The 13768-nt window shown below is 34.5% G+C and overlaps 3 protein-coding genes across 8 annotated transcripts; 2 read left to right on the forward strand and 1 right to left on the reverse strand.

Moving 5' to 3' along the window:
* Nucleotides 1-21: 21 nt before the first annotated feature.
* On the forward strand, nucleotides 22-8551 carry LOC100880228 (uncharacterized). Of its 2 annotated transcripts, XM_012282117.2 has the most exons (16): nucleotides 22-526; nucleotides 1004-1261; nucleotides 1326-1728; nucleotides 1810-2097; nucleotides 2188-2367; nucleotides 2443-2738; nucleotides 2821-3286; nucleotides 3388-3795; nucleotides 3870-4247; nucleotides 4327-5107; nucleotides 5184-5854; nucleotides 5933-6435; nucleotides 6511-6873; nucleotides 6951-7188; nucleotides 7261-7479; nucleotides 7555-8551. In XM_012282117.2, the coding sequence occupies exons 1-16, from the start codon at nucleotides 503-505 to the stop codon at nucleotides 8193-8195; spliced, it is 6117 nt and encodes a 2038-aa protein (XP_012137507.1). In that variant the 5' UTR covers nucleotides 22-502; the 3' UTR covers nucleotides 8196-8551. The 2 variants fall into 2 exon arrangements, with proteins under 2 accessions (XP_012137507.1, XP_003701944.2); XM_003701896.3 differs by having other exon boundaries at nucleotides 1810-2367.
* Nucleotides 8552-8796: 245 nt separating this feature from the next.
* Nucleotides 8797-11264, reverse strand: LOC100879889 (peptidyl-tRNA hydrolase 2, mitochondrial). 3 transcript variants are annotated; one of them, XM_003701893.3, is made up of 4 exons: nucleotides 9919-10285; nucleotides 9630-9843; nucleotides 9363-9548; nucleotides 8797-9075 (listed from the first exon to the last, which is right to left on the reverse strand). In XM_003701893.3, exons 2-4 carry the CDS (start codon nucleotides 9801-9803, stop codon nucleotides 8893-8895), a joined length of 543 nt encoding a protein of 180 aa, XP_003701941.1. In that variant the 5' UTR covers nucleotides 9804-9843; nucleotides 9919-10285; the 3' UTR covers nucleotides 8797-8892. The 3 variants fall into 3 exon arrangements, with proteins under 3 accessions (XP_003701941.1, XP_076394128.1, XP_076394127.1); XM_076538013.1 differs by lacking the exons at nucleotides 9630-9843; nucleotides 9919-10285 and adding an exon at nucleotides 11138-11264; XM_076538012.1 differs by lacking the exon at nucleotides 9630-9843 and having other exon boundaries at nucleotides 10125-10142.
* Nucleotides 11265-11327: 63 nt separating this feature from the next.
* On the forward strand, nucleotides 11328-12722 carry LOC105662084 (uncharacterized). Of its 3 annotated transcripts, none has more exons than XM_012282114.2 (3): nucleotides 11328-11812; nucleotides 11976-12163; nucleotides 12259-12722. In XM_012282114.2, exons 1-3 carry the CDS (start codon nucleotides 11455-11457, stop codon nucleotides 12301-12303), a joined length of 591 nt encoding a protein of 196 aa, XP_012137504.1. In that variant the 5' UTR covers nucleotides 11328-11454; the 3' UTR covers nucleotides 12304-12722. The 3 variants fall into 3 exon arrangements, with proteins under 3 accessions (XP_012137504.1, XP_076394126.1, XP_012137506.1); XM_012282116.2 differs by having other exon boundaries at nucleotides 11358-11586; nucleotides 11659-11812; nucleotides 11976-12698; XM_076538011.1 differs by having other exon boundaries at nucleotides 11348-11812; nucleotides 11976-12709.
* The last annotated feature ends 1046 nt before the right edge of the window (nucleotides 12723-13768 follow it).

The following is a 13768-nucleotide window of genomic DNA, read 5'->3' on the forward strand; positions in this document are numbered from 1 at the left end:
AAACGACGTATTTATACAAGATGTTTACAAAACTAATCTAAAATGTGTATTTTAAATATGCATGTATATATGTACATGTAGTTTCCATAAGCTATAGATATAAGGCCCAGTATGCAAGAGATACAGAGGCAAGCAGTGCCGACCTCACTCTAGGTTCAAGGGGGGGCCTGGGGTCGCATTCCAAGATGGCTGTGTCTGAGGAATGCAGTGGGTGCCCTCCTAAGACGCCTTCCTCCCTCCTTTTTTTTATTAAACTATTTCACCTATCCTAACGAATACTTTGATTATTAGGGCGAAGTAGTTATGTCAATTTGTAGCCGACGAGTGTCATTTAAGTTTGAAAACAGTACCCTGTGAAGAATAAATGTAAATGAGAAAAAGAAAGGTGATACGGGAACTCCTAGAAAGGGCCTATACTGTAAAATATATGGTCTTATCTAATGAAGCTTCCTCGCCACAGATAATGCTTATGCAGGAGGATGCTACCTGCTCGTCTTAAGCAATGTCTCATAGGGATATCTCTGAGGTAATAAGAACTTTCGAAATATACCCTAATGAGTATTATTATTACTGTTTATTATTCAAATTGTTTAATTGTACATATTTTCCTTAAATCGTACGAAACTTAATATTTATAATTTTGATATTAAATTATACATCTGAGATTATAATTATATACATACCATATCATATACGATAGTACTAATATTGCAAATTTAAGTTGCAATAATACTAATAAATAGAAGACACACTTAAATTTACTTTATTTGAAGTACATTATTTATGGAAATGTTTTTAAATATAATTATTATATTGGTAAATATTAAACTTCTTACTATAATGAATATTATTTTGTAAGAATAAAAGTAAATATAACAATAGCTATAAAGTAAGTAATATTTAACAGAAATAGTTTCTATCAAAAAATATGAAGTAGACTTTGTATATGATACATATGTAAATTATACCTTCTATAAAATATTATCCTGTTTTAACATTGAAGGTGGAGCCCGAAGGTACGTCGGCCTTGGCTGCTGGATCGAGATCTCTATTCTTAGAGACTGTACGTCGTAGCAATGCAGCATGTCAAAATGGTGACTATGCTCTTGCTGCAACTTTATATACAGAGGCCCTTGTTTTGGATCCACTCAGCCATGTGCTATATTCAAACAGGTCAGCTGCCCGGCTTAAAATGGGTTTATTTGCACTTGCGCTTCAAGATGCTGTTAGAGCCACCGAACTTAGTCCTCAGTGGCCAAAGGTATATTTATTCATTCTTTAAAAATTATTTTTTAATTAACCAATGAAACTTATTTTATTAATAGGCATACTACCGTCAAGGAGTAGCATTACAATGTTTAGGCAGACATGGGGAAGCTTTAGTTGCCTTCAGTACAGGTCTGGCACATGATCCTACTAATTGTCAGTTATTATCTGGCCTGGTAGAAGCATCTTTAAAATCACCATTACGTGCGACATTAGAACCAACATTTCAACAATTACGAGCAATGAAACTGGATGAATCTCCTTTTGTTGTTATTTCTGTTGTTGGTCAAGAACTTCTTGGAGCAGGACAGTATAAAGCAGCAGCAGGTGTATTAGAAGCTGCTCTCACAATTGGTTCTTGTAGCTTAAAATTGAGGGGTTCTGTATTCTCAGCTCTTTCTAGTGCATATTGGGCATTAAACTCTTTGGACAAAGCTATCAATTATATGCAGCAAGATTTAGGTGAATATTAAAAATAAGTAAAAGGAAACAGGAATATATTAATAAAACATAATTTTGAAGTTTGAGTAAAAACATTTGTAGGTGTTGCACGATCTTTAGGAGATACACAGGGTGAATGTAGAGCTCATGGAAATTTGGGTTCTGCATATTTTAGCAAAGGCAGTTTTAAAGAAGCTTTAACAGCACACAGGTATCAGTTGGTTTTAGCTATGAAGTGCAAAGATACTCAGGCTGCAGCATCTGCTTTAACTAGCCTGGGTCACGTTTATACAGCTATTGGTGATTTACCAAATGCACTTGCATCTCATAAGCAATGTGTGCAGTTAGTAAAACAAATGGGAGATCGACTTCAGGAAGCACGAGAAATAGGTAATGTAGGGGCGGTTTATTTGGCAATGGGAGAATTTGAAAGTGCTGTTGACTGTCATACACAACACCTGAGAATTGTAAGACGTTTAGGAGATCGTGTAGAAGAAGCAAGAGCATTTAGTAATTTGGGTTCATCTCATCATTATCGAAGAAATTTTGGTCAGGCAATGGCATATCATGAAAATGTTCTGAGAATAGCTCAAGAACTTGGTGATAGAGCTATAGAAATGAGAGCTTATGCCGGATTAGGTCATGCTGCAAGATGTGCGGGTAAATATCTTTTTTCATGAGAAACAATGACAAAATTAATTTGCTTATATATGTTTTTTAACTATTTTTATTTAGGTGATCTTGCACAAGCCAAATTGTGGCATCAGAGACAACTTGATGTTGCTTTAGCTACAAAAGACAAAGTAGCTGAGGGACGAGCATGTAGTAATTTAGGAATAGTTTACCAGTTACTTGGAGAACATGAAGCTGCACTTAAATTGCATCAAGCTCATTTAGGGATTGCTAGGTCATTAGGAGATAAAGCTGGAATGGGTAGAGCATATGGAAATATTGGAAACGCGTATAATGCATTAGGATATTATGAACAAGCTATTAAATATCACAAACAAGAATTAACAATAAGTAAAGAGGTAAATTATTCAGAGTATGAAATAACAAATAATTTTTACAGTGAACTTATACAATGTAATTATAAAATGTTGTTTTGTGTAGGTTAATGATCGAAGCTCAGAAGCCAGCACTCATGGAAATTTAGCAGTAGCGTATCAAGCTGTACAAGGTCACGAAGCAGCATTAAGACATTATAGAGCTCATTTAGCTATAGCACGCGAGTTGAAAGATACAGCCGGTGAAGCATGTGCTTTACTCAATCTCGCCAATTGCTTGTCATCTCGTGGTAGATTTGAAGAAGCAGTTCCATATTATGAAAATTATTTAATGCTATCACAGGAATTACATGATGTAGAAGGAGAAGCAAAAGCATGTCACTTCTTGGGTTATGCCCATTATTGTTTAGGTAACCATCGTGAAGCTGTTAGATATTATGATCAAGATTTGGCATTAGCCAAGGATTTACAGGACAAATCTGGAATGGGAAGAGCTTATTGTAATTTGGGATTAGCGCATTTAGCTTTGGAAAATTTAGATACAGCATTGGAATGTCAAAAGTATTACTTGGGTAAGAAATTATGTTTATCGGAAGATATTGTAGACAGTCTGAAATATTGTAAATTTGTATATCTTTAATATACTTTTTATAATCTTTTTATTTGTATTTAGCTATTGCACACATGACTAAACATTTACCTGGAAAATTCCGTGCTTTGGGAAATATTGGTGATTGTCTTTTACGTTTGGGTGAAGCCGAAGAAGCAATAAAAATGCATCAACGACAATTAAACTTAGCCCGACAAGCAAGCGATCGTAGTTTGGAAGCTGCTGCTTATGGAGCTTTAGGTATTGCACACCGGACGATAAAAAATCTTGATAAAGCATTAGGATTTCATACTCAAGAATTAACTTTAAGACAAGAAGCTGGAGATTTACGTGGCGAGTGTAGAGCTCATGGAAATTTAGGTGCAGTACACATGGCATTGGGTCAATATACTCATGCAGTAAAATGTTATCAAGAACAACTTGAACGTGCAAAAGAATTAGCAGATTCAGGTGTAGAAGCACAAGCTTTAGGTGAAACTTTAATTATGATATATAATAAGTTAATTGCATAATTGCAATATTTACTATTTTTTTTCTTCAAACAGGAAACTTAGGAATAGCTAGACTTAATATGGCACACTATGAAGATGCAATTGGATACTTTGAACAACAATTAGCAACGTTAGAACCATTGACGATGGGCTCAGCTTTATTGAACAAAGCTAGAGCACTTGGGAATTTGGGAGATTGTTACGAAGCTTTGGGAGATCCAGAAGAAGCTATTAAATGTCATGAACAACAATTGGCAGCAGCTACAAAATTAAAAAGCATCAGAGAACAAGAGAGAGCATATCGAGGTTTAGGTCGAGCTCGAGAAGCAACTGGAAATTTACAAGAAGCTTTAGTTTGCTTCGAAAAAAGATTAGTGGCTGCTCATGAAGTTGATAGTCCAGAATCACGAGGTGCAGCTTACGGAGATTTAGGTAAAAATTGATATATTAATCTTAAAGATGAATTCATTTTTTGATGTGCGTTATGAATTGGCAAATGTTAATTTTATAGGCAGAGTGCATGCTGCATTAGGTAATCATGAACAAGCTGTTAGTTGCTTATCGCATCAACTTGCTCTTGCCAGGGGACTTGGAGATAAAGCTGCTGAAGCAGAGGCTGCTAGTGGATTAGGAGCTGTTCACTTATTAATGGATGATCCAAATTCCGCATTACGGCATCATCAGTTGGAACTTTCAATTGCTGAAGCTTTAGATGCAGCTGGATTACAAGCTAGAGCTTGCGCAAATCTAGGCATAACTCAAGAAGCATTGGGACAATTTGAAGAAGCTATAAGATTACAAGAACAATCATTAAGTCTTGCAGCGGCAGCTGGAGATCAACCTGCAAGAGCAGCTGCGTTTTCTAGTTTAGGACGTCTTCATCATTTATGTGGTGATTTGTCACGAGCTTTGAGTTATTTACAATCTGGATTATCATTGTCTGAAGGATTGGGAAGAAGAGAGGAAGCTGCTAGATTAAGACACAGACTTGGCCTTGTTCACTGGGAAGCTGGTGAAGCAGCTATTGCTGTAGAACACTTAGAAAAAGCGGCAAATTTATTAGAATCATTAGATGGAATTTCTTCAACTATTATATGTGGACAACCAAATAAGTCCGAGTTATTATCAGAAACTTATAGAATGTTACAAAAAGTACTAATTAGTTTAAATAGAGCTGAAGAAGCTTTGAATTGGGCGGAAAGATCAAGACGTTGTAAAAGTAACTGTTTGGATGATGCTGCGCATTACTCGGAAATCATTGATAGACAACGTGGAGTTATTTTATATTACAGGTAACTCAAATTTATTAATAAATTATGTGTAAATGACAATTCTGCAAAACGGTTGATATATAAAATAATGTTGTAGTGAAGTCGGATGTGAGTTGCATGCTTGGTGTTTAGCTCCCGGCCGTGGACTATTACGATTTCATTCTACTACTTTGAATGATGGCATAGGATTGGAAAAACGAGTTCTACAAGCACGAGAAGCTCTTTTAGATGAAACAAGTGAATTTATCGAAGAAACAAAAATACCGTCGAGGGGACATCATCTTAATGCTAGTTCATATAGTTTAAGTAGTTTGTTCAGTGTAGGATCAGTTAGTTCAAGAGCAGGAAGTGCTCGATGGGGACGAGGAACAAAAGGTCCTACGTGGCAATCACCATTACCAATTCAAGTACTTTATGATTTACTTTTAGCACCATTTGAAGATCTTTTACCGCCAGCAAGGAAAGAATTAATTATGGTAGTAGAGAAATCGTTATATTTGGCGCCACTTCCAGCTTTACAATCAAATCCCGGAGAAGATTATTTGTGTGAAAGGTTTTCTTTATTAGTTGTACCATCTCTCGCAGCTTTAAGAAAACGGTCGAAAACTCCTATGCCAGAAGGTGGTGCAACAGTAGCTGCATTAGTTGCAGGAAATCCTATACTTCCTGAAGAAGTTAGAGAAGAATATGGATGGTCTGAAAGTGTATCTTCTACTGAAACAGAATCTGAAATCGTTGCTGAATTATTAGAAGCCCGTGCTATAACTGGTAAATATCACAATTTCGCGTTTTATTAAATAAACTATTGATCAATTTACTTATTCAATTTTTTATTGTTATAAATAGGGGCAGAAGCAACTAGATCAGCTGTCTTAAGATCTTTACCTGATGCAGAATGTGTACACTTGACAGTGCCTGTATTTTGGAATTCTGCCAGTTTAGCATTAACTGCTGATCCATGCGAAGAACCCTCTGTGAGACCAGAGTATCTACTAAGTCATTCAGATATTTTAAAATTGAGAATAGCTGCTCGTTTAGTTGTCATATCTAACGGGCACGGTTGGAATAGTACAGAAAATACTACTGTTACATCAGATGGTGTACAAAATTTAGCCAAAGCTTTATTAAATGCGGGTGCACAGTGTGTGCTCATAGGAATGTGGGCAGTTCCGCCTACGGCTGGTAGTATATTATTACGAGCATTTTATAGTGCTATGTTACAAGGTGCTAGAGCATCTAGAGCATTAGCAGAAGCTATGCAAACAGTTCAGCATACAAGGCACTTCGCGCACCCTGCAAATTGGGCTGGCTGGTTACTCATTGGAGGAGATGCAAGATTGTCAAACAAAGTATAAAATTAAAAACATTTTTTTTTTTTAATATTTTTCTATATATATGAGTGTGATTTTAAATAATTTATTTAGGTTGCCTTAATGGGACAAGCACTTGCTGAATTATTGCGTGGCGGTCCTGAACAAAGTCGTGATGCTTTACGTGTGACGCTTCATTTGGTAGAGAAATCATTGCAACGAATACATCGCGGGCAGAAAAATGCTATGTATACAACACAACGTAGCATTGAGAATAAAGTGGGAGCAGCAACTGGTTGGCGGGAACTTTTAATGTCAGTGGGATTTAGATTTGAACCAGCTGGAAATGGAATACCATCTTCTGTATTTTTCCCACAAAGCGATCCAGAAGAAAGATTAACAAGATGTAGTGCAAGTTTGCAAGCACTGCTAGGGTTAGGACCAGCATCATTGCATGCACTCGCTAGATTATTACAGGTAACTAATAAAAACCTGTTTACTATAATATGAAAAATAATAATTTACTAGATTAAAAATAATTTTACATTTCATAGGCACCAGAAGCAGCAGAAGATGTCATTGCTGCAATGCGAAGAGCTACTTGTGCGACTGAAGGTCAAGAAGTAACATTACCAGTACAAGTATGGAGAGCATCAGGATCTCATGAGTTATTTGCAAGTTTAGGGTTTGACCTTATGGAAGTTGGTCAGTCAGAAGTTACGTTAAGGACAGGAAAACAAGCATCGCGAAGAGCCGTTCAGTTTGCTCTTCAAGCTCTTTTAGCTTTATTTGGTAAGTTCATCTGTTAGTAATATATAATTGTAAATAAAGTAATATACTCTTAATTCATAAAAATGTCATTAGACACTCAAGAAGCGCCTAAAAGTCTAACTTTAGACTCCAGTAGTTCCATGGAAAGTTTAGCTTCTGTCGCTCATATGGAAAAGAATGTTATAGAACGACCTCGACTAGGAGGTGCATTTGCAAATTATGTTCGACATCGAGGTGAACCAGATGGAAAAACTATGGAACCGCCAAATGTTCCAATTCCTACATCACGGCAAGCGTGTCAAAATGGAGGAGGTAATAATAAGTTAAATTTAGTTTTGAATCAGAAGAAAACATAACATAACGTGTTTTAATATGCATGTTTTCTAGGTGAATCAGATGTTGCTTTTACTCCCAGTCCTCCAGTAGCACTTAATTTGAATCACCAAACACGTATTAGAAATCTTTATCCTGATCAAAGTATAAGACCAGGTTCTAGTTCAAGTAGTTCAGTAACAGACTGGGACAATGGACATGCAACGGTTTTAAGGCGACAACCATTACCACCGTTACCAGCCACTGTACTAGAAAGATTAAGCGTAAGAACAGAAATTGGATCTAATGCTCCTAGGAAACATCGACATCCTACAGCAACAGAAGATATTTGTTCTCAAACAGATTCAACACAATCTGCTGAAACGCATAATCAAAATTTAAGAAACGTAGCTACATCACTTACAAATCTAACACGTGAATTAACACCTACAATTTCAGAGGTATATCACGAGCGAAATTTAGGATTAGGATTGGCACCGTCTTTATCAAAATTATTAGGAGAAGTAAGTTCTGTTCCTGAAAATGAAGAAAGTCAATCAACACGAACAAATCACGATCAAACTCAAAACTGGATACACAATGAATCGGAATTATGTCGAAGAGATGAAGCTGATGGTAGATCGATTGCTGAATCACAATGTAGTGCTACCAGCTCTAACAAAATACATAGAAAAGCACCTCCTCCTCCAGTATAGATTATTTATATATTATTTATAAGCATTATGTAATACTTTAAATAAGAATAATAGCACTAGGTACCAAAGACTGGAAGATATTTTATTGGAAACAAATTTTCAATGTTTTGTGATCAGAGCTGGGAATATTTAATGGTAATACGTATTTTTTAGTGATATAATTATACTTATACACTTCTGTTTAATTCTTGTATAACGATATATTTTCCAATATAAATATTAGTAAATGCCATTTTTATTTAAAGTAATAATTAATCAAATTTAGTGTGAATTAAAGGTATATTATTTACAATGTCACCCAATGTTGTTTCTATGTTCGTTGACACAAAAATGTATTATATTAGTATTAAGGTAAACATACATGTATAATGTTGTATTAAAATTGGCCAATTTTATATATATATATAAAAGGTTATTAGAAAAGTGGAATTATGTATTATGTAAAATCTATAACACCTTTAAAAGTATATTATTTCACTAATTTGTAACATTCCATTTTTGATAAATATATTGTCACATTTTTTCATGTATGGTATTTTTATACAAAAATTATGTATATATGGATATATCTAATTATATCATTAAAAAACAACAATAGTAGTATATTTATTCTTTTTTATTACATAAATAAAAATTCTACTTATAGTAATAAAATCAATAAATTTAAGAAAATTATGTAATCTTCATTAATATGTTACTAAAACAATTTCAAGTGTCCAGTTACTTGATCAATCAATGGCGCTGGACCTGGACCAATTGCACATACTGTTTTGCTTCCAGGCTCTATTTGTGTACGACCAGCATCATGTATTATATTTGCTAGAAGTCCTACAGCTCTAGCATGTTTTACTATTTCTTTTAATGCATCTTCACTATCCACCTAGACATTTTATTATCGAATAAGTTATTTAATATTTAAAGTACCCCAATTTTTTTACGAAATTATACCAGTACATTATTAAAAAAAAAATGGAATAAGAATGTGAACCTATAATGTATTTATATGTGATATAGAATAAGAAAATAGTTTATTGTCATTTCATATTTTTGTTATAATTTATTAATAAAGCATTTAAGGCTATATTTTTATAACATTTTTACTAATTTTTATTTGTATAATACACTGACAAAATTTTATGAAAAAACTGAGATAGCCTGTATACATACCTTTACAGTAATTTTTGCTTGCCCACATTCTTCCCAAGCTTGTAAAATTTTTGGATGTTTTCTGACTGATTTATAAGCTGCAACAGCAGCATGAGCACATTGTGCTGCTACTTTTCCTTTTCCCATTTTTAAGTCAGTTCTAATTACCAATATGAGCTTATAATTATCATATTCATCTGTATACATCTGTAAAAAAAAATATAACATTTTTATTATATTACATTAGTTATAAATGAATGTAAGTATAAGAATTTCACTCTTTCGTACTATGTTATTTGAAGACTCATCTGAATCCTTAGAAACCTGCAATTTTCTTCTATTTTTTACTGTCATTATTTTATATAAACAATATCCTATTACTGTTGCAATGGCAAATCCAACTTTTGCATCCGTAATACTTTCAAGTAATATTTGAGAAATATTCATTTTACTAAAACTCATTCGAATTTAGTGATTTTAATTCAAGTTTTGATATTTATACCTGTAATCATTTATTATGGATATAATTTTTTAAATTCAAATCTAATTAAAAGTAACAAATTGAAAACATACATACTTATACCAATTTTATAAGAGGTCCGATAGTTGAACATGAAGTTCTTAGTGTAAATTATATGAATTCTAAATTATTTTCTACTAAAAATTATTCAAACATATTTACGCACACCATTGACTACAGATATAGTTTTATAGTTATTGCTCATACTCATACGTATGGGAAGATCATATATTTCTGCAGATATTAGCTCTGATTTGGTTTACCATTACGCTCTACCCGCTAGAGATGGCGCGATCTGCTACTTTTGAATCACTCGTAATTCTAGATATATGTATAAGACTAGATTTTGCAAGTGTGCATTGAGACGTTCCCTTAGTTGTTCCAATAGCGAAATAGAAAGCGACGCATACGAGTATGATGCTTCATTGACTTCTATCTATAATTTGATTATGTTTATGGGTGAATGATTTTGTAATATGGTTTATTAGGTTTAGGTTTTTATTTACTTCCGTAGAAGATGGCGTTTTGGCCTAGCTGGCTCATTCCACCTTTAATACATCAGTCTTACGTTGACTACGTTTCCATCGAGGGTCCAAATCGGGTCAGAGTCGGGTTGGGGTCAGCGCTTGTACGGTGGAAACGCCAAAGGTTTAGTTGAACTCTACCCTATAAAATTTTAGGGTAGCGTTCAGGTGAGGTTCGGTGGAAACGACAAGAGTCGAGTTCGTATTGCCAACATAACAAATCCAAATTGCATTGTGTATCACGTGCTGTATTAATCGGTGTAGAAGAGGTTATTATTACTTTTTGTCGGTGATCTTGTAATCTGAGAAATAATTTTTGTATGCTATTTTGATATTGTAAAATTAATATTGCTCAGCTTTACATGTCAGAATATGGTAGTTGATTTTGTGCAGTTGGTAATGTTCAACCCAACTCCAACCCCAACGTAACTCTGATCCGATGGAAACAGGCAAGGCAACTTAATTATAATGGCTCTAGCCGCCGCATTATTGTCATCCCATTCATCCGATATTTTTAGATTTGCCTCATAATTTGGATCATTTTCATCAGGTTTTAAAACAGTCTTCACCCCCATTACCTTTTTCCACAATTTTTTGGCCCTGAGTATTCCTTCTACTCTCTCACTCCACAGGAAATAATTATTATTATTTAACGGCTCAATTGACGCCAAGTTCCAATTTTCTCCCATCTTTCTTTTATATTTTTTTAACAGGCTTCGTTACTGTACCACGTGCTAAATTTTTAATCTCACCTTATCTCTTTAATCTCAAGCAACCACGAATGCTCTGCTACCACTTTGTGGGGGAAATAATGCTGTTGACGACTTTATATGCATATTTATATTTATATATATATTTAATAAACGTAATTTGAATTTTAAAGTTTAATGCTTACAAACGACACACTCCACGGACATCTTTCACACACCGGTTCATTCCCCTTTTTTTTTCCACTTCAGCCAACCCAAAAAATATCTCTCACCAATTTCACTCACTCTACACTCTTACCAACCTCATTCATACACCAGTCGTACCAACCTATTGTAAAAACCAACCTCACAAGGAAAGTATGTTTTCCAACTCAAGGATAAACAGAGATAGGCCATTAATTCATATCATCAAACTTATTGAGGAGCATACTCTACTTTTGAACAGACTTCCAAATCTTTTGCCCAACACAACAACATACTCTTCTCAGCTCGTACAACTCTTTATAGAAACTGAGTTCATTTTCAAATTAAGGAACACTTCAAGCGCAACAGATATTTTTCAGGACACAATGCTCAACAATTACTTAGGACACAAAATAATTTACACGGACGAGTCCAAGTCGGATGAATTTCCAGCTGTAGGTGCAGCGTGTGTCATTCCGGAAAACAACTTTGTTGATAGAACGACCATTCCTAAGCAGACCTCAGTGTTTACGGGTGAATGTATTGCCTTGGAAATGGCCATATCTTTTATTTATAGAAATCAACAGTGTTCCTACGATGTTTGTACAGACTCGCTTAGACTCGTTCAAGCTTTGGAAAGAACAAGAATTAAGCCTCATACAAACATTCATTTAGTCAATATTAAAAACACTCTTAGGTTACTTAAGGAAGAATCACCAGTCTATGTGGATTCCATCACATAAGGATATTCCAGGTAATAAGTTGGCAGACAGAGAGGCTAAAAGAGCAGCACAATCCGAAGTTAAGGAGATTTTTAGTGTCCCTTGCACAGACATTTTCCCATTGTTAAAACAAAAGATTGTGGAAAGAGCACAAAATGAGCTGGTAAGTCAAGCCAGACAGAAAGAAGCGGTATATTTTAACAACTACTACTAAGTGAATAATTCCAAGCCTTGGTTCTATAACAAAAATCTTTCAAGACACTTAACAGTTTGGATCAACAGAGCAAGATCAAATCATTTTAATCTGAAAGTATCGTTGAGGAAGATCAATGTTGTGCAGGACACTAAGTGTCAATGTGGACACCCTATTGAGGATATTGCCCATGTGCTGTGGGATTGCACTTTTACTCAACAGCACAGGAAAGAGATGTTGCAAAGATTAAAGTCCTGCAAGCTTTCTTTACCATACAAGATAAGAAATTTCTTAATTAAACCTAACATTACAGTTTTGAAAATTATAGATGGATTCTTTATTAAAAATAATCTAAGACTGTAATTGTACAAATAGTAATATACAGATTTACTTTGTTTAGGTACACTTTCGTGAGCAAATATAGTTAAGTAGGACAACGATTAATATTAGTATGTACATAGATATGCAATATTTTATAGTTTTATAATTTTTGTTATTCTGTCAAAAGAATTTATATTTGTATTTAATAAAGATAAACACATATAGGTCCGGATTGGATCTGAAGTGCATTTCAATAAAAAAAAAGTGTGGTGTTTGACCTCTGATAAAATGTCACAGGCTAGTCTGGTCTGCTACTCTGACCTATGGAGTACTAGAATACTGATCTACTCGACAAGGTCGATCTGAGTCTTTCTGTACTATTCGCGTCGCGAATAATAAGTTAGAATCAGGCATCCGGTACCGAAGGAAGTCTTGAGCCCCGATACGGTCCTCTTGACAAACTCTTAGGTGTCTCAACCTGGTTTTGACTTCGTGCGTGTCTTCACCGGACCAACTCCCCCGATTTATCCGTTGGGTGTAAAATGTGCTGTGACGGTCCTCAATCGTACTTTCCTCCGATAAATTGACTCCATCAGCAAATTCTTTCTACTTAGGAAATTCAATTTCTTTTTCACGCGTCATTGGGTGTTATAGTATATTGAAATTCATTAAAATTAATATAAAACATATTTTCGTGCATGACGGAATAAGCATTTGGGAAAGGATTTCTGGAGAAATTAGCGTATTATACTTGTTTCTTCAATACCGTGACCATTCGGTATTTTACGAGCGGATTCTGTGTTGCGATAAATAAAGCTCTGCTACATTATTTCGAAATCTAAATAACTGTAAAAATTTGACGAAATATATCTATTAGTGTTTGTTATTGCATCAATCATTTCCAACTTTCTTCAATGACCAAACAGATCACTCTGCTGTTCAATACCTGGAGGCACGAAACCTTAAAATTCTTACTTAGTAGAATTTAAATTATATTAATTTAGCATTCATTTATACATATACGCCCAGCCTGGGCTTTAAATCAGTCAAATTGCACAATAAGTATAATTATAACATTTACAGTACATTAATTTGTTTTCTGGTTTTGCCAGTAATAAGATTCTAAACAAATAATAGCAACGCTGAGTGTTGCTTTGGTTGAGCCAATTCGAATACACCGTCAATTTGTTCAATAAAACTACGGACCTTGAATCTACCACCATCAAAATTATCTAGTATTAAACGAATTAAAAA

Source organism: Megachile rotundata, chromosome 12, assembly GCF_050947335.1.
Source record: "Megachile rotundata isolate GNS110a chromosome 12, iyMegRotu1, whole genome shotgun sequence".
NCBI lineage: Eukaryota > Metazoa > Arthropoda > Insecta > Hymenoptera > Megachilidae > Megachile > Megachile rotundata.

Bases quoted from the DNA above. Each gene is read 5' to 3' on its own strand.
- LOC100880228 (XM_003701896.3), top strand. From the start codon at position 503: ATGTCTCATAGGGATATCTCTGAG. The intron at 3,796-3,869 runs GTGAAACTTTAA...TTCTTCAAACAG, and splicing joins TGTAGAAGCACAAGCTTTAG to GAAACTTAGGAATAGCTAGA. The intron at 7,480-7,554 runs GTAATAATAAGT...CATGTTTTCTAG, and splicing joins AGCGTGTCAAAATGGAGGAG to GTGAATCAGATGTTGCTTTT.
- LOC100879889 (XM_003701893.3), bottom strand. From the start codon at position 9,803: ATGAGTTTTAGTAAAATGAATATTTCTCAAATATTACTTGAAAGTATT. The intron at 9,549-9,629 runs GTACGAAAGAGT...TTTTTTTTACAG, and splicing joins ATGAGTCTTCAAATAACATA to ATGTATACAGATGAATATGA. The intron at 9,076-9,362 runs GTATGTATACAG...TAAAATGTCTAG, and splicing joins AAGCAAAAATTACTGTAAAG to GTGGATAGTGAAGATGCATT.
- LOC105662084 (XM_076538011.1), top strand. From the start codon at position 11,455: ATGTTTTCCAACTCAAGGATAAACAGAGATAGGCCATTAATTCATATC. The intron at 11,813-11,975 runs GTGAATGTATTG...AAACACTCTTAG, and splicing joins GCAGACCTCAGTGTTTACGG to GTTACTTAAGGAAGAATCAC.